This window comes from Aythya ferina (genome assembly GCF_964211825.1).
Source record: "Aythya ferina genome assembly, chromosome: 1".
NCBI lineage: Eukaryota > Metazoa > Chordata > Aves > Anseriformes > Anatidae > Aythya > Aythya ferina.
Window position 1 is genome coordinate 206,653,090 of NC_140296.1, and position 23,160 is coordinate 206,676,249.

The 23,160-nt window shown below is 47.2% G+C and overlaps 1 protein-coding gene across 3 annotated transcripts in view; it reads left to right on the forward strand.

The window, feature by feature from the left end:
* PPP6R2 (protein phosphatase 6 regulatory subunit 2) overlaps positions 1-21,798 on the forward strand; it is a 106,052-nt gene extending 84,254 nt beyond the window's left edge. For all 3 annotated transcript variants that reach the window (XM_084520611.1, XM_084520609.1, XM_084520610.1), the window contains 2 exons: positions 5,253-5,408; positions 6,842-21,798. In XM_084520611.1, coding sequence (XP_084376737.1) covers positions 5,253-5,408; positions 6,842-6,893 — 208 coding nt within the window. In that variant the 3' untranslated portion in view covers positions 6,894-21,798. The remainder of the gene's footprint in view (positions 1-5,252; positions 5,409-6,841) is intronic.
* Positions 21,799-23,160: the final 1,362 nt, after the last annotated feature.

The window sequence follows — 23,160 nt, forward strand, 5'->3', positions numbered from 1 at the left end:
CCTCCATTTCCCCAGGCCGAGCGGAGTTACGTTGTCACAGTGGATGTTTTGAGCTCTCCCATTTTGGGATGCGTTTTTCTGTCCTGTGCCTGCTGACTGCCCACCCTGCATGCCGTGCCGATCTGCCCTTGCCACGACGAGCATGATAAAGCGGCGCGAGAAGTGGGTGCCTTGCTTCTGTCTCACGTCTCTGCCTAGCTGGGAAGAGCTGCTGGAATGCTTTGAAAAGATGATTAGGAGAAATGAGCATGCTGGGGAAGATTGGGCATGGAGCATGCCTCCAGCTTTTCTATAACATTTGGCTGCATATCGGTGTATTTTTATTCTGAGAGTGGAAGTGGCGCAACTAATCCAAGGTCCCACTGCACTACGTTTTCAATCAGAGGTGAACATTTAGTGCCAGAATTGGCATAGGTGGGATCTTGATGCTGACATGTACTGGCCTTTCTAATGTAAGCTTGCATGTACATTCGGCATTCGGACCTCCTGTGTTGGGTGACCCCGTGTAATCCTCACCCAGCGCCCACCTGGCAGCCCGCGGGGCAGCGCGCGTGGCCTGGGGCTGCTGCACCTCTTACGTTGTCTTCTGGTCGGTTGTTGCAGAGTCTGGCTTTTAAGGACTTGCTTGTGGGCTCCGCATGAGACTTGTGTTTAGGTACGCTTTTTATCCAAATCTTGCTTCTTCGTTCATGGTGCCACTGTTTTTCCTAGTGTGTCTTTACAGCGTTTTGTTGTCCATGATACTTATTGACTGTTTACCAAAGAGACTAGAATATACCCAAAGTGTATCCCAGGAGCCACAGTAGTGGGCTTCAGAGGTGGGTAGAACTGAACCCCAGCTGAGGCTGATCCATTCAGTGTCAAATCTTTCCTGAATTACTTAAAGCTCATTTGTGACTACAGCCTGAGTTCTTCACAGGTCCCTTGATAGCGAGATGTAGATCAGTGGGACTTGGCCTCAGGAGAAACTGCATTAGGTGCCATAGCGTGGTAGTACAATTCAGAGCCAGTTTGGCATATCTGAACCCCCAGCAAAGCCAGTACAGCTTAATTTATCTTGCTAGATGCAAGAGGCTCTCAATAAACAGTAGAAAACAGATGGAGAAGTGTGGTTTGTGGTAGTATTGTGGAAATGTTACAAGAAGTGAAACCGGGCAGAAAGAAGAGAGGTGTTCAAAAAATTGCAGTGCTAAAATTTACTCCATAAAGCTAATGGAAATCTACAGGTAGAACTGATTTGATATCAGAAGATATCAAGCTCCTGATGTTTTCATCTTCACAAACAGAACAGCATGTTCCTGTATTTTAATTGGGTGTTAGTTTTGATACAGGATGGTTTTGTGACAACCTCAGTAATTACAAAATGTGAATGTCCTTGTTTAATCCTGTTTTTCTAGGAAGAAATTGCACTGCAAGGAAAACAGTAATGTTGTTAGGCTGAGGAAGCTTTGCATTTGCTGGATTTGGGCACTAAAGCAAAAAATAAACAACCATTCTGTAGCACCTGAGGTCTGCAACGCGGATATAAAATATTTCTTGTAGTACGTGTAATATATTATGTGGTGTAAATGCTGAGAACTCCATGCAATCTATTTGCAATTTTTCTCTAAAAAACAAGTTCATGTAGTTGAATCTCATTAGCTGAGACAGCTCTGAGTTTTCAGTGCATGTGAGAAGCAAATCTCTTCAGAGAATTCACACGGGTGCAGGATGAGCAAGTCATAGACCTTGCACAGGATCGTCCTCGTGGTGCTTCTAGCGGAAGGTGAGAAATTCCCCAGGGGCAGCTGGAAGTCAGGGTTCATCTTCTCAAGCCTCCTGTCTGAAGTAATGTGTGTGCATTTGGGAAGTGGCACTGAAAGCCTTCTTGAAGCCATATATAGTACTACTGCAGCTTCCCATGAACTGCCTTGCCTTCTGGTTTGTTGGCTTAAGCACTGAAGCTGTTCACTTCTCCCAGCGGCGAGGCACTACGTGTGTACGTGTGTGTGCGCACAGGTCTTGCACGGACACTAGGGACTTCGGCCAGAAGGGTTTCAGTTGCCTTTCTTGTTTTATATATGTGTGTATCAGTTAAGACAAAATAACAGCTTGTCAAGAAGTTGTGTTATAAATACTCCTTTCCTTAAAATCAGCATTGTGATTTATCACATAGTTATTCTAACAAACCAAGGTGCTTGGCAGTACCCATCACCCTGGATTGTGCCTTACGATAGGAACCTGCTGCCTAAGGACAAACCATAGATGATGTTTAAGGTATGAAACACATCAGGTAACCATGAAGAGTGAACGGGAATGATTTAATTGCTTCCCTTTCACTCTCCTTAAAATCCCCTGCTGTGCTCCCAGCAGTCTGTGACGTGTCACTTGAGGCTGTCCCCCCCCAGGTGGCCGCAGCTCCCCAGCTTCCAGGTGCTGAAGTGACTCCAGCAGGAGGTGCTCCTTGCCATACATAGCACATAGTTACCTGCCCATCCCCGAAATCCCCAGCTCGTTGGTTTGCTGGCTTTCTTCACTTCCCTAGACACCAGGCAACAGTCTACTGCTGCCACACACCTTCTGTCTCTAGACCTCATCGTTTTCTTCTTCAGGCTCTCCTGTGAAGCCCTGCTGCATAAAGGCCAAGTGGGGACTGTCCTATTGAGCGTGGTGTGAGTTCACCCGTGCCCCACTGAGCGAGGCAGGCACAATAATGGTGCTGAGCACTGTGTTCTCTGGGCAGCCAGGCAGGGGCACGCCAGCAGCCTCTGCAGGGCAGCCCAGAGGCAGCAGGAGGAGACGGCTCCGTCTTACCTTATGCAGGCTGTGTCCTAACCCAGGGGTGAGGATGCCCAGACCTAGTAACGCAGGCCGTACCTTCCAGTCTTATTTACTGTAAGGCTGGAGAGTCTGGGCAGTCAGCTTGTGCTCCGGGGGGGAAGCATCTCAGAAAGCATGGCAGTGTTTGCCGAAAGAGAGAGGCCTCTGTTCTAAGTGACCTCCAGACAGCAGTATTTACAAACTCGGTGGTTCATTTGCAGTTTGGCCACAACACGGAGCTTAGCGAGCACAAAGAGAAGTGTCCGAGTGTGCTGGAAAGCCCCGTGGGCACGGCCGTAGGTGGCATTCACAAGTAGTTTGTGCTGAGTGCTTGGCTGCTGTGAAAAACAGCACAGTTGTGGGCAGACTTCAGCTGCTGCTGGGAGACTTGCAGGAGAGGCTTGGAGCTGGTTAGGACCTCGTTCTTCCTAGAGCAGGGAGAGGTGGAGACCTGGCTGCGGAGCTAACTCAGCAGAGGCTGTGGTAGGTCCGGGCGTTGCTGCTCGTACCTTGTCGTGCTCAGCCTGCCTTGGCCGAGCTTGACAGCAGTTGTGTTTGTTCGCAGGCAGCGTGCTGCCTCTGCCCGTCCCGGCTCCGAACAGCACGTAGCAGGGGCAGCATGTGGCAGGAGGTTTGCCTCTGGTCACCTGGAAGTGGCCCGCGTGGATGGTGGCGCTGGCAGCAGGGTTATACCCATCAGCTAAAAATAAGCTGGGCAGAGGAATAGAAATGCAAAGTATTTATAGGTACCGGAGTTTATTCTAGGCTAGAATTAGGTATTGTCATTAGCCTCCTGCGTGTTCCACACAACCCCTTGTTTTTCACCCCATTACTTTGGCCTCTGAGTGTCCTCCTGCGTAGCCTCGCGTGTCCAGCCTTGCTCTTCGTGAGGCTGTTGAGGAAAGATAAATTTCCATCGCCCTGCAGTGGTCAGGTAACCCCGGGACTTCATAAAACTGGAATCCTTGTATCATGGAAATTGTAGTGATTGAATTTAAGAAGTTTATCTTTGAGCAATTTAAATGTCATGAGCTCAAGTTTCTTGTGTGGGAAGTCATTTTCTAATGACATTTCTGGCAACTCGGTTTAATTCTCTGCTGTCTCAACTATCCCCTGCAGTTTCTCTGAAGTGTATTTTTGTACTTGTGGTATTTCCTTTTAAGAGCACATCAGCTCTTTAGGAAGATAAATGTTTTGATCTCATTATTCCGCATTTTTTATGTATTTTTTTTCACGAGCACACAGAAAAGTAGCTACAGAAATAGAGCCTAGGTCTCCGAATCTGGCCTGCCTTACTTCCCAAGCCGAACACGTCCGTACTTTATGTATGCATTCTGTGTTTTGCTGGGAGCTGTGACAGGATTCCAGCCCAGTCATCTGCTGAGGTTTCCTTCCATTTTTGTAGGCATGCCCTCTGAAAGGAGGAGAAATTTTTCTTGATTGGGTTGAAATGGTGTGGAAGATGATTCACAGGCAAAACTTTCCTCTGCCTTAGAAGGCAAAAAATAACAATGTGCACAGAAATCACTTCTCCCGTCAGAAACGTCGGTCTTTTTAATACAAACCTAGATGTTTGAGAGGTTTTGTACTAGCAGGTTTTTATTTTTTCAGGGTTTCAGCTTCTGTTTTTGTTGTAGTGAGACGTCATTGGAAATGTTATTCCTCCAGCGTGGGGATCTGTCATGGTACATGTTTCTGAAAGCAAGTCGGTTTGGCTGTGGTTGGCTTCCGAGGGTACCACCCATGAGCACCCAGTGAGCTTTTTGTCTCCCTCAGCTTTAGGTGCTGTACTTCAGTTTAAGTCCTTTCTAAGTGCACACAGAAATGCCAGTTCCCACTCCGTAAAAGCCTCAGATTACAGCAGGACAGGTGCCTGTGCTAGGTCGGGAAGGTGCTTTGCCAGAACCAAGAGCTCAAAGAGCTGGGGCCTGCAGGATTGCCTGGAGGTGGTGGGTAGCAGAGGGCAGCTCCAGGAAGGGTGAACGGCGGTGGTGTTGGTACTCAGAGCCATGGCCAGGTAAGCGGCGTGATGTTGGTTTATTTATCTCAGGAGTGACCATGATTTTCTGGACCTTCTAAACTTGCAGAGTTGTGGCTGAACGTGCTTCATGTGTGCATCCTTCCTACTGCTTGTTTTCTGTGTCACTCACAGGAGAGAGCACCAGAGGTAGCTGCAGCGGGTGACAAAGCGTCTTGTTTGCAGGCAGGGGGGATATGTTGGAAACTCTTAGGACCAATTTTGCTGCAGGAGACGAGAATGTCTTTCTTGAGGAGCTACTGTTCCTCCTCCAGTGTACATACAATGCTTTTAATTCCAGTTTATTTTCAGTTCTTACTTTATGAGAGTTGTGTGGCCTGTGCTAGGAGAGGAGGAGGAATATACATTTTTTTCTGTAGGAATTTAAGCCCCATTGATTGGCATTTTAACATGAACTTGACTTCTCCCCACACAGTGATGCAGACTGCATGGTTATTGATAAGCTGGCCATCACGGACATGGGAACGACAAAAGCTTCCAAACCACTGAACAACGTGGCCCAGCACCCGGAGGAACACCAGAACACAGCGGCTGTTGTTACAGCTGTCACGGAAACAGCCACAAAAGACAGGTGAGCTGGCCAAAATTCTCCTTTGCTTGCCTGTGCCAGAGAGTTGATTTTTACTTTGTCACTGATTGATGTTATTCTACCACTAATGTGTGGTCAGTGTTGCACACTGAGTACATCTGGAGTGTCCTGGGGTGCATTATACTGCTGGGAGTGCAGAGCTGTTCCTGTGCTGTACTGCATGCAACTTTCAGTCTCCTACAGGCTCTGCCAAATCATCCGTTACGTTAGAATAACAGACTTCTCATTTCTTCCTCATATAGCAATTATTCAGGTTGGTTTGTTCAAGTGAATGTATAGACACTTACAATTAAGATGGTGTGGGGAAATTTGGGAATGTGTTTTGTTAACTGAAACTGGAAGGAATCTAGAGGAGAAATTATTTCATAATTGTTGTGATTTTTACTGTTTAGGCTTCTTTTTAAAATATAGAAACCAACCATTCTGAGCACTTAGTGCTGTCACCCTCGTAGCTTTGCTGTGGCTTCTGTTTTTGGCCAGCGAGCTGTGTAACAATGAGGTGCTCCTGCTCATCTTGAACTAAAACATCATCTCTGGCATGGCTCATCCCTCCTAGGACAAGCTTGCTGATAGGTTCAGTCTCAGGTGATGGTGCTTAGCTGGAGCCAGACATCTGGGTTGTCCTGCAACGATTATCTTCTGCTAGATGCTTGTGGTGAGAGGAGGAGGTTCTGACAACTGCTTTGAGCTTCATGCAGCAGTACACTGAGCTCCATTAGCATGGATATCAGCAGTATTGGTTATTACATCTTCCCTGTACAGCTTCTGTGTGGCTTTCGAGTCCACAATTTGCAACCAGAACCACAAATTCTAGTGGTAGTTTAACACATGCCGGTGATCCCATCGGGTGGTTGTTCACCACTCCTCTAAGGTGCTGCCAGGGCTCTGAGCGCACCAGCAGGCAGGGGGACATCCACACGGGGCTGAGGGTGACAGTGAAGCCGGGACAGGATCCCCACAGCAAGGTGCCAGGTCCCACAGGACCCCATCCAGCAATGGCCATGCACATCCTAGTCCTGGGATGTGCCAGGGAGCCAAGGCAGCAGCTCTGTGCCAGCAGGGCACGAGGCCTGGCGCTGCGTGCCGCGGGCAGGGCTGAGCGCCAAGGTGCTCTCGGGACACGGTCGCGTGTGTTCCAGACTTCGTTCAGCACATTAATTGGTGTTGTGCAATCAGCAAAGTGGACTTCCCAGTTTCTGTTTTGATTTCTAAATGTGTTTTGTAAAAGATTCGGAAGAGGTTCTGACTAGGAAAGCTAATAAAGTTTTAGGAGGTCAAAGAAACAAAAATAGAGGAGGGATGGCTCAGATACTGGGGCAGAGGGAAGTACACAACCAGGATGAAAGTAAGCTTTAGGGGCGAGTCTGATCCAGTAGCTGTATTTCTCTAATATTACTCTTTGTCCTTGTCTTTAGGAAAGAAGAAGTCTTGCCCTGTGCTGAAGCCACATTAAATGGCCCTGCTTGATGAAACAGATGCAATGGGACGTGTGTGATCCAGGCCAGGCTGCTACCTGGTGATGCAATTTGTCAATTTTTTTTTTTTCATTTTAATTTTATTTTTTAATAAATGCTGCATTGATGAGAGAGCTGGCATTCAGGACCAGACATGCAGTTTCAACACCAACAATCTGTTCTGAAAGACACTTGCATTGTCTAAATGTAGCATTGATCAGTTAGTCATCACAGGAATGATGGGGTTCTTCCCAAGCAAGCCTTCTGCCTAATTTTAGTTCCTTGTCCCCTTCCCTCTCTCCCTTGTTTTTGTTTTGTATTTGGGGTTCAGTCCTATTTTCTTAGTGTTATTGCACACAGTATTCAGCTTCTCTTCAGAAAGGTAGCAGGTCTAACGCTGGGACTTGGACAGTGCACAGGAGTCCCGCAGTCGTGTGACCAAAGTTCCTGATGGAGCTGTCTTTGGGCAGCATTTGCACCGCTTTTGTATAGCAATAAAGCCTTATCAGAAACATTTCATAGGAGGAAAAGATGCAAACACTTTAAATGGGATGAGGCAGGGAGGGCTTTTATTTTACATTTTTGTGGGGTGGGAGGGAAATCATTGACATCATCCCAAGCCAGAGGCCAGGTAGCTAACTTACCGTAATGCTGAACCGTCTTGAGAAGCGGGATGTCTCTGCATTCCAGTGAATTGCTCAGTGCTCTCTCTCGGGAGATGGGACAGTTCACTGCAGGATCTTGGGTCGTTTAGCAATTGGCCTCTTCTGTCCGAGCCATCAAAACTCAACTTCCCGGATGTCGTCCTCAGTTGGCTGCAGAGTATGCAAAGAAGGTAGCATGTTGTTTGCCAGCTGAGAGGATAATGATCCACTGGACTGCTGCCGTGCAGGAACAAGAGCAGATATGGCACAAACAGGTTATCAGGTGTTTGCTGGCTTTTTGGAGACTAATGTATTTTCAAATTATTATGGAAATCCTTTTCTGTTTGTTTTGTTCTGTTTTTAAAGTTTTTAATGGATGCAGGAACAGCAACACTTTTGCACTTTGTACCTAGTGACAACATTGGAGAGTGAAACGGCCCCAGCACAGGACTCCTGCTGTTCCTTACCCCCAGGCAGTCGGGCATGGAGAGGTTGGGGGGGACATGCTGCTGCCTTGGGATGGTAGAGTAAAGCAGTATGGAGAAATGGACTGCGCTTCAAACTGCCTGGGAGCAAGGTCAGTTAAAGATGTGTACTTGACCCTGGAACACAGGATCTTCTGCACAGGCTGAAGGACCTACTCCTGTAAAGACTGTACCAGTTTCAGACACAGGTCTGCACTGGTTTGTGCTGGTCTCTGCATTGAGCTTGTTCCCAGACTGGACTTGTGCACATAGATGATACGGGTGTAGATGTTGGGCCACTTGCAGAACCAGGCTCGGGCTGGTAGCAGCAGATCGCCGTCACCAGTGCTCGTTCTCTACCCCTAGACTAGATACAGAGCTGGGCCTGCTTTTGTGTGTAAGCTGTATGCTGAAATCCACCTGTCAAATGTTAAATGCCGCTTATTTTATTAGTCCAAGATCTAAGCTGGAAAATCATTCACTTTGGAATAAAAGCATGAAGCTTGACACATAGGTAGCCAAATAGCTTATTTTCTGATATACTCTCACTTGTGCATAACGAGGGACTTTACCCTGTGAGTATGAAAAAGTACCTCACACAGATCTGTTGTTATGAGCAAAGGCATCCTAGCCAAACTTCAGTCTTTTAAAAAAATACTTTATTTTTAACTGTGATATGTATGTAGTGCATATGAAAATTTCTTAACTGTGTTGAGAGGTGGTGTGTGGGGGGGAGTGAGATGAACAAAATGTTTTCGCTGTTAGAGTCAGTCTGTTCTGCTGGATCAGTATCCGACGGTGACGTACCCACAGCACGAGGCTATCATATGCCCAAGGATTACATATTTCCATTTTTGCTCTTAGGGAAGGTTGAGGATTTGATTTGTTAGAATGCCAGCTATGGAGATTAGAGCGCAGAAAGCAGGATGAGATTACGCTGTGCATCGTTGAAGTTGCGTGCTGGGGTTGTGGGCCCCTTGTGTGCTGCTGACATAGCTGTGATTTCTCTCAGCTGCAATTACTTGGTAAGCAGGTGCTTTCATGGCACAGTACTGTTGTTCTGGAAGTCTTCTCACTCCCTCCTTGTAATTTAAAATAAATAATTTAAAGATACATTGTGCTAGAAGGAGAAATCTCACTTTCTGCTTCGGTTACCCCGCTTGCTATTTAGAGATCAGTCCCACTCTTAGCCCGGATTTTCAGAAGTGATTAGTAGTTTTGAGTTTCTAATTGGAGACACATTAAAGTCTTAATTTTCAGAGGATTGGTGCTAGAGATTTTCTGAAAATCAGGTTCTCTTTAGGGCGTTCTTTAAACACCCGAAAGTGAGACTATGAAAAATCATTCATCAAATACAGGCAGCATCAGTGTAACTGATTCCAGCAGCTGATTGAAGGCCGTGGTTGGGCTTCAGTCCCAGTAAATACTGGGTGATGACAGCAGTTCCTTTCCAGCCTCTTCTCGTGCACTGTTCCTGACTGTAGTGCTTGCAGGCTCCGCCGTGTTACAGCTACGACCAGGTCTGTTCAGGACTGCCAATAGCAGGCACAATTTGATCTTTCTCATGGCTTGATACATATCCAGCTACCTTGTTAGACTTACAAATGATCTTTGCATTAGGTTCTCATAGACCGGGGTTACCTTAAATCATCATGCTGGCTGATGTTGCAAGGACACTGGTTCGTTGTCCCTACGTGACCTGTTCGTGATGCCTTGGTTTGGGGAGCAGTAACCTCCACCTGTAAAGTGGTACTGAGCAGCTGGCAGCAATAACATCCTGAAGTGTTTCAGAAGGATATGCAAGGACGTGTCTGTCTGTGCCTTTTGTTGCATATTCTCAACTTGTTGTTCATTATCTGTTGGCTTCGAGTCTATACATTTAAACGAAAGCTTTAATGATGTATTTACAACCTTCCCAGTAAGCAGATCTAAAAGTATAGTATAGTTACTGAGGGGATCGTTATCTAAGTTCATTAACTTGATTGCTTGTGTCCAGTTACTTATGTGAACAGACAATTTACCCATAGTTAAAAAGACTGTAGAAATGCGTAAGGTCTCTTGCTTTTGTGACGGGGGGTGTGATTCCTCCCCATTTGGGATTTAAGCTCTGAACTATACCTCACTGGTACCATAGGATTGTTCTTCACACCAGCCAACAAACTGATCTAGGAGGAGGTTCTGACCCCTGCTATCTTGGAGTCTGAAGCTCAGACCAGGTCCAGAGTCAGGTGATGGCTTCCTCACCTGGCTCAGGTGGTTTTTATAGGTAATCTGGGCATACAATTCTTTCTCTTTGTGAATTGGAGCTTCTCATGGATCTCGAGTCGCAATGTGTGTGTGCAGGCTGAGGGTTCCCACTGCCTCTCTCGGTCCTCGTTGCTGTCTGAGCTTTCTTGCTTGCTGTTCCAGACTCGTGCCAAAGCTGCGTGGCAGCTGGGCGGTCTGACTGCTCTTCTGTTTTCAGGTGACCTTAAGGCACGACGTTCAGGGACGTGGCAGCAGCTGGGTGAACCCTTCCTCAGCGCAGTCCAGCGCTGTGTCCGTGGTGGTTGTTCCCAGGAGAGGCGTGTTACCTTCTCACTGAGTAGGCAGTAAGGGAAGGGCTGTCGCTCAGGGTCGGAGCAGGACATGCTGTCTTCCAAAATGGATCTATGTAACCCAGCTGTATCCTTTAAAAAACCATCAACCTATGCTAAGATACTTGGTCAGAAGGCAATGAAGATTAAACAGAAGTTGTATTTAGCACTGTCCTTCCTCATTTATGTGCAGTATTTTGAATCTGTCCATATCTATATGGTATATATAATTTTAGTTTTGAATATGTATACTGATGAGTGTGTATATAGATATATATTTGCAATATGTATTATTCCATGTATATTTATACACACACAGTTGGATATTGTAAGAAACCTGGTGAAGCAGAGACTTGGAGCACAGTGAGCCTGACTTTTGTATGTATGTAAAGGTACATGGTCAATAGCAAGTCACAGACAACCACTCATTGTACAAGCCCAGAAGCAGCAGGGCATGCCTTGGTCCCGTGTTGCTGCTCAGACATTCAGTGCTTCTGCCCAGCTGGGGTTTCGTGATTTTATGCCCAACCAGGTGTTGATGGAGAGCGGCCACGTGTGCTGTGATCCCTGGTGTCGCTCCTGGTGCGCCTGCTGCTGCAGAGCATTGCCCACACGCCTTCACACCGCGAGAGGAGGAGGTGTTTTCTGCAGTTAAAAAGTGGTCAGGTCAGCCAACACTAAGCAATTCTTGAATTGTGACACGTTTCTCTCTAGTTGGTTAGGTTGTGGGAAAAAACACGTTTCTTTGGGTGATCTGGCCATTCAGGAGTACTGTCAGGGTCACGCCAGCCGACTGCTTTCGGGTATCCAGATTTCTGTGTTCAGTACCTGGGTATGAAACATGGGGGCAGGGGAGCAGGGGGCACAGCTGTAGGGACTTGCAATCAGAAAAAACCCTCTGCTGCAGGAAGGTCAAGCATAACAAGTTTGGAGCCATAAGACATGATCTGATAGATAAAAACTTGGATGATTTGATTTTTTTTTTTTTTCTTTCGAATCAGAACTATTCAAATTCTTTTACGCTGCTCACTACAGGCTTTTAGTGCTAGGTGAGGGGAAAACAGAGAGCTACGAAGCAGGCTGGTGCTAGGTGTACCCTCTTCAGACCGAGGAGGGGATTTGGTGTTGGGTTTGTGGGTTTTGAATTCCCTTGCTGTCCCAAAGAGATGAGGTCCTCTCTAAAACTGTATCCATACAGGAGCACGTGCACCAAAATGAAAGTTTGGGTGAGAGAGTCTGCAGGAAAGGGATCAAATGAGGGAACAGGAGCGCAGTTTTTTCAACACTTTCACCAGTCTTCTAACAAAATGTTCTTACACAAATACATAATTTATTGATTCTTCTCTTAAGTTGTAAGAGTAAAGGCAGCCAAGATCCCAGCTGTTCATCTGGATGACATGTCCTCAGCAAAGACTGAATAAATTTCTTGAGTGTCCCAAGGTTTTGTTGCTCTCGTTGCCTTTTACAGATCTGCAGCTGGCAAGCCGAATGGAAAACCAGTGGGCGCACAAACTAAAAAGCAAAACCCAACAACAGTGGAACCTCAGCTACCTACTGCTGGTGGAAAGGCGCTGGGTGTGCCGCACCGTGCGGGGGGGTGAGCACTGAGGGTTATTCATCATTACATATCTAAGGGAGGAACTTTAAGGTGGCTTTCTTGTTCTTCACTGGCATCTCAAAATCATTTCTCCAAAAAGGAGCCAGTGAGCTGTAACTGAAATCAAGATTTATCAGTGGCACGACCTACCACAGCTGGAGACCTCACTGCCAGCTGCTGGGGTGGGCTCTGGGGACCCAGCTCCGTCGCCCCTCAGCCTCGGCTCACCCCGTCCCACCATGAAGCAGCCCCGTGATGGGGCTTCTTGCCTTTTCCCCTTTGTTTGCACTTCTTTTCTGGCACTCTATCTTCAGTAGTAGTTTAGTGGTAAGGTATTTCAGACTTGCTAAGCCCTGTCTTGGTGTAGTGGTAATCAGAAGGAAGCTGAAGGAGCCTCCTTTTCGTCAGTCGTTCATTTTGTCTCACGGGGGAAACAGCTGCTGTGTGGCAGAGTTCCCTTATTTCTGTAGATATTGGTAAAGACCAACGTGCTGTGCCAGTCGTGGTGGAGGAGGTGCCACAATCCCTGCAAGTCCTCGGGGAGTGACCGCGCAGTTTGATGTCCCCTGGGACTGTGCGAGAGCAGTCCTGCGTCCTGCCTGCCAGGTTAATTATTCGTGATGAATAAGATCATCTGATATTTTGGCAATGTAATTTTTGACTTTTTTGATACTATTTAGTAACTCACACTGCAATTTTCAGTCATTTAAAGAGTCAGTTATTTTTTTCCACGTGCTTTTCCCAAAGCAGTGATTTCACCCTGAACCATGTTCAAAACATACAAATTTGTAAACAGTTAAACTTATAAACAGTTTATAAACAGTGATTTTGTTCCTGTAAGCAGTTGATTTTGTTGTTACAAGAGGTTTTGATGTCATTGCAAAAAAGAAATAAAACTAGACCCGCTGTTTACAACAGCATGTTAATTTTTATTACTATTTTTTTAATTTTTAGTTTTTTACCATAATTCAGTTCTCTCTGAAGTCCTGTTCTGCCACGAACTTTGCTGTTGGAAAAGTACCTGTATCTCCGGTTGCAAGCTCTCACAAGGCAAGCATAATGCACTTACACGCTCTTTTGCCAGTCCCAGCTGTAAAACAAGATTTTTGGATGGTTCTCCCAGAAGTGAAAATCTTCATCTCATCTCAGTCCCTTGGTGTTAGGGAAGAGCACTCACTAGGGCAAAGCATTGAAGGGGCCGAGTGGTATTGGGCAGGTTCATGATTTAGGGGGATGGCTGTTGGCCTGTGATGCAGTAGAGTTTTTCTCTGGTTTGAACATTACAGCTCATTGAAAACAAACAACCAACAATTCTCCCTTGTTCTGAGAAGGTCTTACAGCTTTCTGCTCAGATTGTGTGGGCTGGGGGCTTTAGTTTGAAATAAATAAATACAAAATAAGTGTGTTGCCTAAGAAAGAACCGAAGAAAAACGGGGAGCTCTGCTTGTGTCCCTCTTGAGAATGCCATGCCAGGCAAGGGCTTAAACCAGGTCTCACTACGTTCAGTGCTGGGCACAGAAAAGTCCCAGGGGCTGTGCAGCTGTGAATTGATGGTGCCAAATGCTTCAGAGTGGCCTGAGAAAAGCTGTCCCTGTCACTGCAGAACACATTCCTCATCGCTGTTAGCTTCTGGCTTCCTGACAAACATGGTGTTACTGCTTCTTTCTTCTCTAGCCTTGTCCTAACTTGCATGGTTTCCTTAATCAGCGTGCAAAAGGATTTATTTCTGCCTTGTTACTCAAACCTGTGTGTACTCCATAGCGTGGCTGTGTGGAATACAGTGAAAGCTCGCCTTGGAAGCATTTAGTCTTTCTTTTCAATAGAACATGGGCAGTGAAGAGCTGAAGGCTCTCTGGAAGCTCATTAAAGAAAACCCTTGCCTTGGAGGCCATCGAGTGTATTGACAGTGCAGCAATGTGTATTTTCAGAAGGCTGGGGCTTGCCTGTCTGTTTGTAGCTGATCTGTGTTTGATTCAGTTGCTTATCTGATCAGGTTGCAGCAGGATTTTTTCTTTTGTTGCACTGAGATTTGAGTTCATAGCCCCTTGCACTTGTGCTGTGTACCTTTTCTTTTTCAGTCAGCCCCCTTCAGAGCACGTTCAGAAGCTGGAGCTGAGAGCAGCTGGTGTGCTGAGCTGATCAGAACGCCCTGCTGCTGGCACGTGGCACCGGGATGGGGGGGGCTGTCTGTTCTGTTATAACCTGGTGGGGTGGCCTGGATTGGCTGAACGCATCTGTATTTCCCCCTTTTCTTAAGAAATCTGTCTTCTTGTCAAAGTGCTTTTTTTTGTTTTGTTTTGTTTTTTTGTTAGTTAAAAGATGCCTACATTGTTCAAAGTAAAAATTGTTTTCTGAACAGTAAAACTACCTAGACCCTCCTGTAGCTAATTGAATCTTAGAAGGAGACGTTTCATATTAAATATGATTTCTTGAATCTTAAATACTGTCTTCTAAGGTTGCACTGGTACAACCAGTTCAGTGAATCCGAACAGAGTGCCATATCTCAGAGCTGGGCGTTGTGAGCTGTAAGTACATCATTTCCACTGGTACTGAATTTTAAAGTCACTTGGGATGAAGTTTGAAGTAGTCATTTTACCTCTACATGAAAACTTGCAAAAAAAGAAATCCTTCTGGTCAGGGCAACCGTGCGGTGTGAGTTTAGTTATGGACAGTGCCTTAGCTGATTTCCAGAATTATGCATCATTTTTGTAGGTCTTAGCAGAAATGGACACCTCTGGAAGTAGATAAAATGTATTAGACCATTTTTACAATTTACTTTGGTGAAAAATTAAGATCCTTTGGGTTTGATGCCATTCATGTTGATTTCATAATGGCTAAAGTTTCTGAATTTATGGAGAATGCAGGTTTTGTCTGAGGTGAGAAAGTGACTTTTGCGTAGTGGTTTCCCTCTCTGGTAGCTACTGACAGAATTCCAGCTGATGTGACGTTTCTTGTAAACCTAAGCAGGCATTTTCTATGGACAGTTACACATAAACTTTGACAAATTGAAATGCAGAAAATAAACAATTTGGCTCCTATATGTTAGCTTATCTCATCTGAAACTCACTTACCTCATTACTAGAAGGGCATTGTGGTGACCAGTCCAACCTCCCTATTAATTTTTGTACAAAAATTAACTGTATTTCCTAGTGACTGTTACCGGTCACCTTTCACAACTTAAGTATAAAAATGTTAGTGAAATATGCCTATGTGTAAAATGTATTTTTATATTTGATGCTGATCAGGAGAGAAAAATCCTTTTTCTCTCCGCGGAGCTGTGGGGCTTTTGTAAAGGACAGATTCTTCCCCATCTATTTTTTATTTTCTCAAGCGGTTTGGACAGATATAAGCTATTGAAAATCTTTTATCGCGTAATTTTGATGCTCATAGCTAGTTTTGCAAAACTTTCTAGATAGACACGCTGTAGAGAGTTTCCCGTTGTGGGTGGGTGTTGCGTGACCCCGTCTTCTGCAGTGCAGCACGGCGCTGCCGGGTCCTGCAGAAGCATCTCCTCGGCTCAGGCGCTCACGGAGCTAAGCTGGGAACAGAACTAGCTACAGGCACAGCAAATGTTGATCGAAACCTTCTTGTGTATGGCTTGAAACTGTTCCTTGTTCCCTAGTAAGCCCGCTGAAGTGCTGTGCCGGGAAGCTGGGCGTTGTGCCCCAGCCTGCAGGCACCTCGTGGTGTGACCGCGCCGCCTGCGGCCCTTGCGGAGAGCTCGTGCGCACGTCCTCGTCCTCGTAGCTGGGGCTCTGGGCACCCTGCAGCCGCACGTGCTTTCATGTGCAAAACGTGTGTTGAGAACTGGTCTGTGGTACGTGGTGGCATTGAGGTTACCTGAAAGGGAAGTTGTGCTCTCTGCTGCTGGAAGCCCGGAGCTGGCACCCGCGGCGGTCGGTAGCAGTGATTTTGCACTGCAACTCTCTCTCTTTTACTGCTCATCTCATGTTCATACGTAAACACCAAGCTATGACTGACTTCCCAAGGCAATCCGAAGGAAGGACTTTGTGTTGAAAATCGCCTCTTTTCTTTCCTGGGTCGGGTGACACCAGCCTGTACGCAGCCGCGCGTTTTGTCCTGGCGTCCCAGAGCCGCCCGCTCAAACCGCCCCGCAGGCAAAACGGGCTGGTTTGCAGTGGCACCTTACAGAGCAGGGCCGAGTCCTTTGTAGGGGATTTGTCAGATACCTGAAACTTGCCAGTATCGGTTAGAATACAAAGGGCACTAAACTTGCCTTAAAGTGCATTGATCACGTGTAATTTAAAATTCTGTGTTCTTATTCTTTCAGAAACAAAAAAACGTAAAGAAAACCATTAATTACCTCATGCTATAAATTTATGTAAATTGTTGACTGTAACATAAGGATCACTTGAATATATGCATGTTACATGAAAATGTTAGAAGTTAAAGAAAAAGAGTATTTAGTAAATAACATAGTGAATTGTAATAGTTAAGTCAGTGTTGAGTTCCTTTACATGATTTGAAACAGAAAGAGTATCTTTGTAAAAAAATCATCTTTGCAATCATTTTCAAAGCAGTGTTTTCTTTTTGCCTGAGACTTTGAACAGACTTTTCTTTCCTTCTTAAAGTAAACTGGGCAAAGCGCAGGGTGTGGGAGTTCAGAGCACTGGGGACTTCATTTCCTTTCAGAAACTTCTCTGGACGTGATGTGTATACTGTTAATGTGTAATTGAGTTCCAGTTATTCTGTCCCATCATTCCTAGTATTTCCCTTGTAAACTGCTGAATAACTCATCTTCCTCAAAAGAAAAAAAAAAATTATATCTGTCAGTGTACTCGCTGAAACTTTACTAAGAAAAGGAATTTGTGCTCACTTACAGACACTCATCAAGACCTAGCTGGCATAGAGACCTCTATCCTTTCCCTTCCCTTCCCTTCCCTTCCCTTCCCTTCCCTTCCCTTCCCTTCCCTTCCCTTCCCTTCCCTTCCCTTCCCTTCCCTTCCCTTCCCTTCCCTTCCCTTCCCTTCCCTTCCCTTCCCTTCCCTTCCCTTCCCTTCCCATTTCTGACGCTTCCAAACTTTACCTTTTATGCCACAACTGCACAAACCCCTCCTCCCCTTCCCCTGAGCCGCCTGTCCCGGAGACGAGGGGTAGCATCACATCACCTTGTGAGCAGGAACTTTGTCTTTCTGGCACCTGGGCGTGCACCCAGCGTTGACAGTCACTGTTCTGACTAAAATCTCACACGGGGTTTTTGGATATCTGGATGGCCCGTTCTGCAGGGACTGGGTTTGTCTCCCTGCCGTTCCCATCCCTGTCATGTCGGTCCTCACTCCAGGGGAGAGCTCGTCCCGCTCGCGTTCCAGCTGATGACTGAGTGCCCTCACGGGAGCGAACTGTCTGGTTATCTCTAGGGCAAAACGATGATCAGCAATAAAAATTCCAGATATAAAAACGCCAGTGCCTTTGTTTTAGTTCAGGAGTGATTTCTTCTCGTTCCAGCTTTGGAATCATTTTTGGAGTCAGTTTTCATCTCCAGATACCCCGAAATAAAGGGAAAGAGAAGGTGATGAGCAGAAGGATCCCATGCAGTAACAGTAGTGTTAAAGTACCCCGTTGTGGTTCCGAGTGCCTTAAAGCCACCCAGATTCCAACAAAAGGTGTTTCTGTTCATTGTGCTCTCCCTCCCCTGCCTCCCAGCCCTCAGAGCCCCTTACACCATTACCACACCCCCGGCACGTGCCGACCCCACGAGGTGGCCCTGAGGTCCTGGTCGAGGGCCCTCTGCCCCCCTTTGTGGTGCAGGAACCGCAGCCGGAGCACCATGAGCACCTCTAGCACCTGGGGTCTGTGCAGCGTGGTGGCGTTGGTGCCATCGTGGTTCCTGCGTGCTCCTTGGGTGCTGCAAGTCACCAAGTGACCCCTGCCAGCAGCCCGTGGGCTCCCTGCGGGTCGGGGCTGTGCAGGGAGAGCAGGTCCCTTATCCAAAGGAGAACAGAAACGATGTGACGGAGGCTAGTGCAGCAGAGCATTTAACGTGGAGCAGGAAGGGTGAATTCATGCACGTCCTCGTGTCTATTCAGAATGTTTTATTGATACCCAAATAGAAAGTGTGCATTGAACTTGTCCTCCAAGTGTTAGAGAAACTAGGCTTAAAAGCTCCTAAGAAATTGGTTATACATAATTTTGTGTTTAAATATAATATTTAATATTAAATATTTATTATTTAACATGTAATTTAAATAAAAAACACATTTGTCCATATGGCGTGTAAATATTTTCCCCTTATCAAATATAGATATTCCTCATCTGAATTGTGTTTTTTAAATGAAAAGAAACTTTTCTGTAAAACAGTGAGAAATACTTGAAAAGCTGCCGACAAGCTTTCCCATTTCACAATTGTTCACACCTGTCATGGCAGCAAAATACCAGTATAACTGAACGTCATGGAAATACTAAAACATTCTGCGTTAAGTTGCGATAGGCTGAAATTAGCTCTGGCTGCTGACCTTACCACGGAGCCAGCGGTGCCGTCAGGATCTGTGTTTGGTTGGGATCTGGGAACTCCACGGAGATGGAGCCCGGCCCCGAGCTGGGTGCCAGGGGCCGGGGCTGCTGCGGGCGCATGGTGCAGGAGGGAGCGGGGTGGCTCTGGGGGGCTGCCCGAGGCTCCGGGATGGGTGTGCCAACGGGATGGGGGCAGAAATCCCCAGCTCAGTGGTGTGTGGCTGGGCCCAGGGTCACCTTGTGAGGCTCCGGGGGCGCGGTGCTGTGCGTGGTGATGGAGGTGATGGAGACGGGGGCTCTGGTGGGGTGTTCGCCCTCGGCGTCTGCCTCTGCTGCAGAGCTTTAATGTTGGGGCCACCGGGTGACCCCGTGGCCATTTGGTGCCCGGGGAAGGGCTGCAGGGGGGCAAGGGAGAAAATTGTTCTGCCCGCGTTGGCGGTGATCCCCAGAGCAGGTCGAGGCGCGAGGAGCACCCTTCGTTTGTTGCTGTGCCTGAGAGGTTTTTCACCTATTTTTGATAAATTCTCCTGGAAGCATCAGTGTCTTCTCTGCATGCACAAGGCTGCGCGTGGCCGAGGGCAGTGCAGAGCTGGCAGAGGGGGTCGAGGAAGCTGTGGGGGCTGTGGGGGCTGCGGGGACTGTGGGGACTGTGGGGACTGCGGGCTGGGGCAGGACAGGGGCACAGGGACTGGGGCGGGGGCGCTGGGCTCACACGGGGCTGGCTTCCATTCCTTCTCTCGGCCTCTTGTTTGTCGTGTACATAGGGTCTATTTATATATGTATAAATATGTGTATATTTCTAAAATTTCTTCACCTTAGACCTATTTTTCTCAGAGCTTTTGGGTTTGCATTTAATTTCTTGATGGGTAAGTGTGCACCTTCTAAAACACCGTAATCGTTGGTACAAATAATAATAATAATAAAAAAGGTACTGGGCGCGTGGAGGAAGGGTTCTGGGAGGGCAGGATTCACTCGTGACTCGCTTCCACTGGGCTTAAATTTGAGACTTAAACGACTCGTTAGGGTTTCTCAGTTGACAATAACCTACTGTTTCGCTACAGTTATAAATACCTTGCTGCCATTTTCTCTAGGTAGGTGAAGTTAAGTTAAAGGAACATTTTCAGACTGAAAAAAAAAAAAAAAAAGTGCTCAATGGTTTCTCATTTTGGTGTTTTCTCAACGAGGCTCATGGAAAATAAGGTTGTTGATTTTTAATTTTTGTTCCTTGTCTGTTTCTCTGTTTGCCTTTTGTATCCAAACTGGGTTTTGACAGTGTTTAAAATCTAGATGAGCAGCTTCAGTTGAAATGTAAAGTTTTATAGAAACCTTTTTCTTGACCTGATATTTTGTAAACTTTTTCTTTAACACAACCCAAATATTGGCACTAGATCAGCTTGGCAGTGCTTAAGGTGGTCATCATATCTATGTGTGTGTGTGTGTGTGTATACTTATATGCATACATACATGTACGTACTTAGAGTGGGTAATATGTATTATTGCACATGAAAATATCCATGGTTCTAATGATATTTTTTATTATAGGGTGTATCTGCTCAGACAAACAGAAACTTCCTTTTCAAACTCGAAAAGACGCCATGGTTTAACCAGTTAATTTGCACTTGGCATATTTAAAGCAATCAGAATATTAAATATTCTTTGCCACTTTATTTTGATCCACGGTCTCTTGCCTGTAACTCCTGGAGTTGCTTTTCTGGGGGTTTTCCATAACCTCCGTCGGTTTCTGTTCGGTTTGGCGTTAGGCTGCGGTGTAGACGTGAGACAATTGGAGGTGTTTGGCTTTTTGACTGTTAGCACAAACCACTTATTCAAGGCCCGTCCACCCTAGGAAGCTCACCAGTTGCCACCCAGTGCCAGAGGACCTGGAATGCTTGTTTAAACTGAAAGTAACCCAAAACATATTTTTAAAAAAGAATTACTTAACTCGGACAAAACTGGAAGGCTCCAGGAGCCTCTGGCTGGGCAGCTCCATCCAAGCATCCCTGCGGAGCCGCGGCCGGGCGCGGTGCCTCATTTTGGGAGAGGAAATCGTGCAGCGGGCACCGCGCAGTCCCGGTGTCACCGCCGCTCAGCGCCGAGTCCCAGGGCTGGCAGGATGCAGGGCGAAGCCCTCCTGGCTCCTGGGACCCCTCGCAGCCCGGTGCAAGGTGGGCGAATTGCACCGCAGGGTGTGGATGGGGCTGTGGTGGGCTCGGGAGCCGGGCTCTGCAGTGCTCCGTGCCCAGACGGGGGCCCAGGTTTTCAGCAAAGCTCTGCACCCACTTTCTTCTGCTCTTCTAAAATTCCAGGTGTTTTGTTTTGGTGTCTGGAGAGCCAAGTTTCCTTGAAAAATCTGCCTGTTGAGCACTGTTGGAAAGCCCAGCTGTAGTGCTTCCCCGAGGAAAGGCTCGCTGCACATTGGGTTTGTAGGCGCCCCGGTGGCCTGGCTGGAAAAACAAGCATTAGGGGCTGAATCTATGCTTCTTTTTCTTTTCCTTTCTTTCTTTTTCTTTTTTCTTTTTTATTTTTTTTGCCTTTTAAACAAACCATAAAATGGTGGCTGACGATAGGTAAGATGCACTCTGTATAGCAATAAGAAATACTTGCCTGCATAGACGGTGTCCTGAGGCTGTGGTAGCGGACGTGCCAGGCAGCGGCTGCCCGGAGGCTGGGGCTGGCGCGGGGGGGTCCTCGCCGAGCCCCCGGGGGACGCGGAAGCTCAGTCCTAGCTTCAAGTGGCCTTTCCTCTGAATCGGGAGGGGGTGGCGAGGGGGGTGCCCCACTGGGTGAATTAATTTAGTGCAATGACATAGGGGAGCCTTTTTTTCTCATGATGCCTACTGCCCTTAAATGTTGAAACCGGGTCTTTGTAAGCAATGTCTGTGTATCTATGTGTATATATGAGGGACAAATTTTAAATTACTGCCTTTTTTCCCTGTTTATTTTTCTGAGTAATTCCAGATGTACTTTAGTCTCTCTACTGTCAAAACTTTTATATTGTAAAACTGATGCTGGTGGCTTTTGGTTATTTTGGTTTTTGTTTTTGTAAAAAAGAAGAAAAAAAAAGAAAAAAAGAAAAAAGAAAAAGAAAAAAAAAAAAAGTCTGCATCTCTCTATGTTGTCAGTTTTAGGCTGTAAATTCCAACTATCAATAAAAGCTCAAAATTCACGTGCCAGTGGTGGATTCCTGCAGGACGCTGAGCCCCGCCGTGCCGCTCCCGGGAGCCAGGCGCCGTCGCGGTCTCAGCCCGGCCGCTGTGCGCGGGCAGTGCCGGGGCTGTGGGACCCCCCTGCGGGGGTGCAGGAGCCGTGGCCAGGTCTCGGGGCACCTCCCGTGGACATTGTGGAAGCAGAGGCCAGGGCAGTGGGGCTTGAAGGCTTTTGTTGCTCTCGAAGGGGAGGAGAGAAGGTAAAAGCGCGCCGGCACCTGCACCTGCGCTGTCTGAGGAGGTGAAAAAGCAGCAGCAGCGTTGTAAGAGGAGCGAGGCTTTGCTTTTAATCTGCACCACTGAAGCGAGAGTGACCTGGCACCCATCAGGAGCTGGTACAGGGCAGGATTTGGGGCTCTGGATGAAACCTCCAGAGTGTCTGGGGGCTGTGACCAGGGACGTGGCTGATGGTGAGGCCAATGCACATCCGACTGCAGCCACGCTCCTGCTCACCCAGGTTTAGTCCTTGCCACAGCCCGGCCTGCAGGCAGGCAAACCACCCACAGCACCCCGGGTGCCTGGGCTGTTAGCAGCTTTGCCAAATGCTCTGTGTGCAGCCTGTCCCTTTTTGTTGACTCACTACTGTGTTGCAAGAAAAAGCTCCATCCCCAGGAGCCTCGTGACAAGTTTTCAAGTCTTCACTAGCAAGAAAGCCGTGCTTGTTGCAGGTAAAGGCTGTGCCAGCCACCGGCACAAACGTGGAGCAGGGCCGGGACTCACCCCTGGAGCTTGTTCCCCATTGACCCCGTTTCAGGGCTGTGGGATGAAGTCATCACATAAAGCCTTCTCTTGTTCCCTCTGTTTTTTCCAAGGGGTCCCCATCGTGGTGGCTGCAGCCAGGAGCAGGTTTAAGTGAGACAGTTGCGTGAAGTCACAGTTCCCATCCATAGTAATGAAGCTTTTTGGTTGCCCAAGGTGAGCAGCCCCAAGCGTGGTGCACCACCAAGGCATGATAGTGAGGTTGCAAACTGGCATCATTAGGTCTAGGTTTCTTTTTGCTTCAGCTTCACTGGTTTCCATCAGCTGCTGTAGATTTAAGGCAGTTTTCAGTGTGCCTCAGCAGTGCTGTGATTCATCCATGCACAGTGTGAGCTGCTTGGAGACAGCTCCTTGCATCGCCACATGAAAAATGGGAACTGGTTCAACCTCGAAACGCGCTCCTGGGGCTGGAGGGGACCCCAGGGGCGGTCAGTAGGATGGGGACAGGGCCTGAACCAGCTGTGTGCACAGCCTGAGAAAAATGGGGTTGTGTTCCTGCAAGGTGAAGAAGGAAGACAGAAACAAACAAAACCCTTTCATATGGACGGCAAATGGGGAAAAAA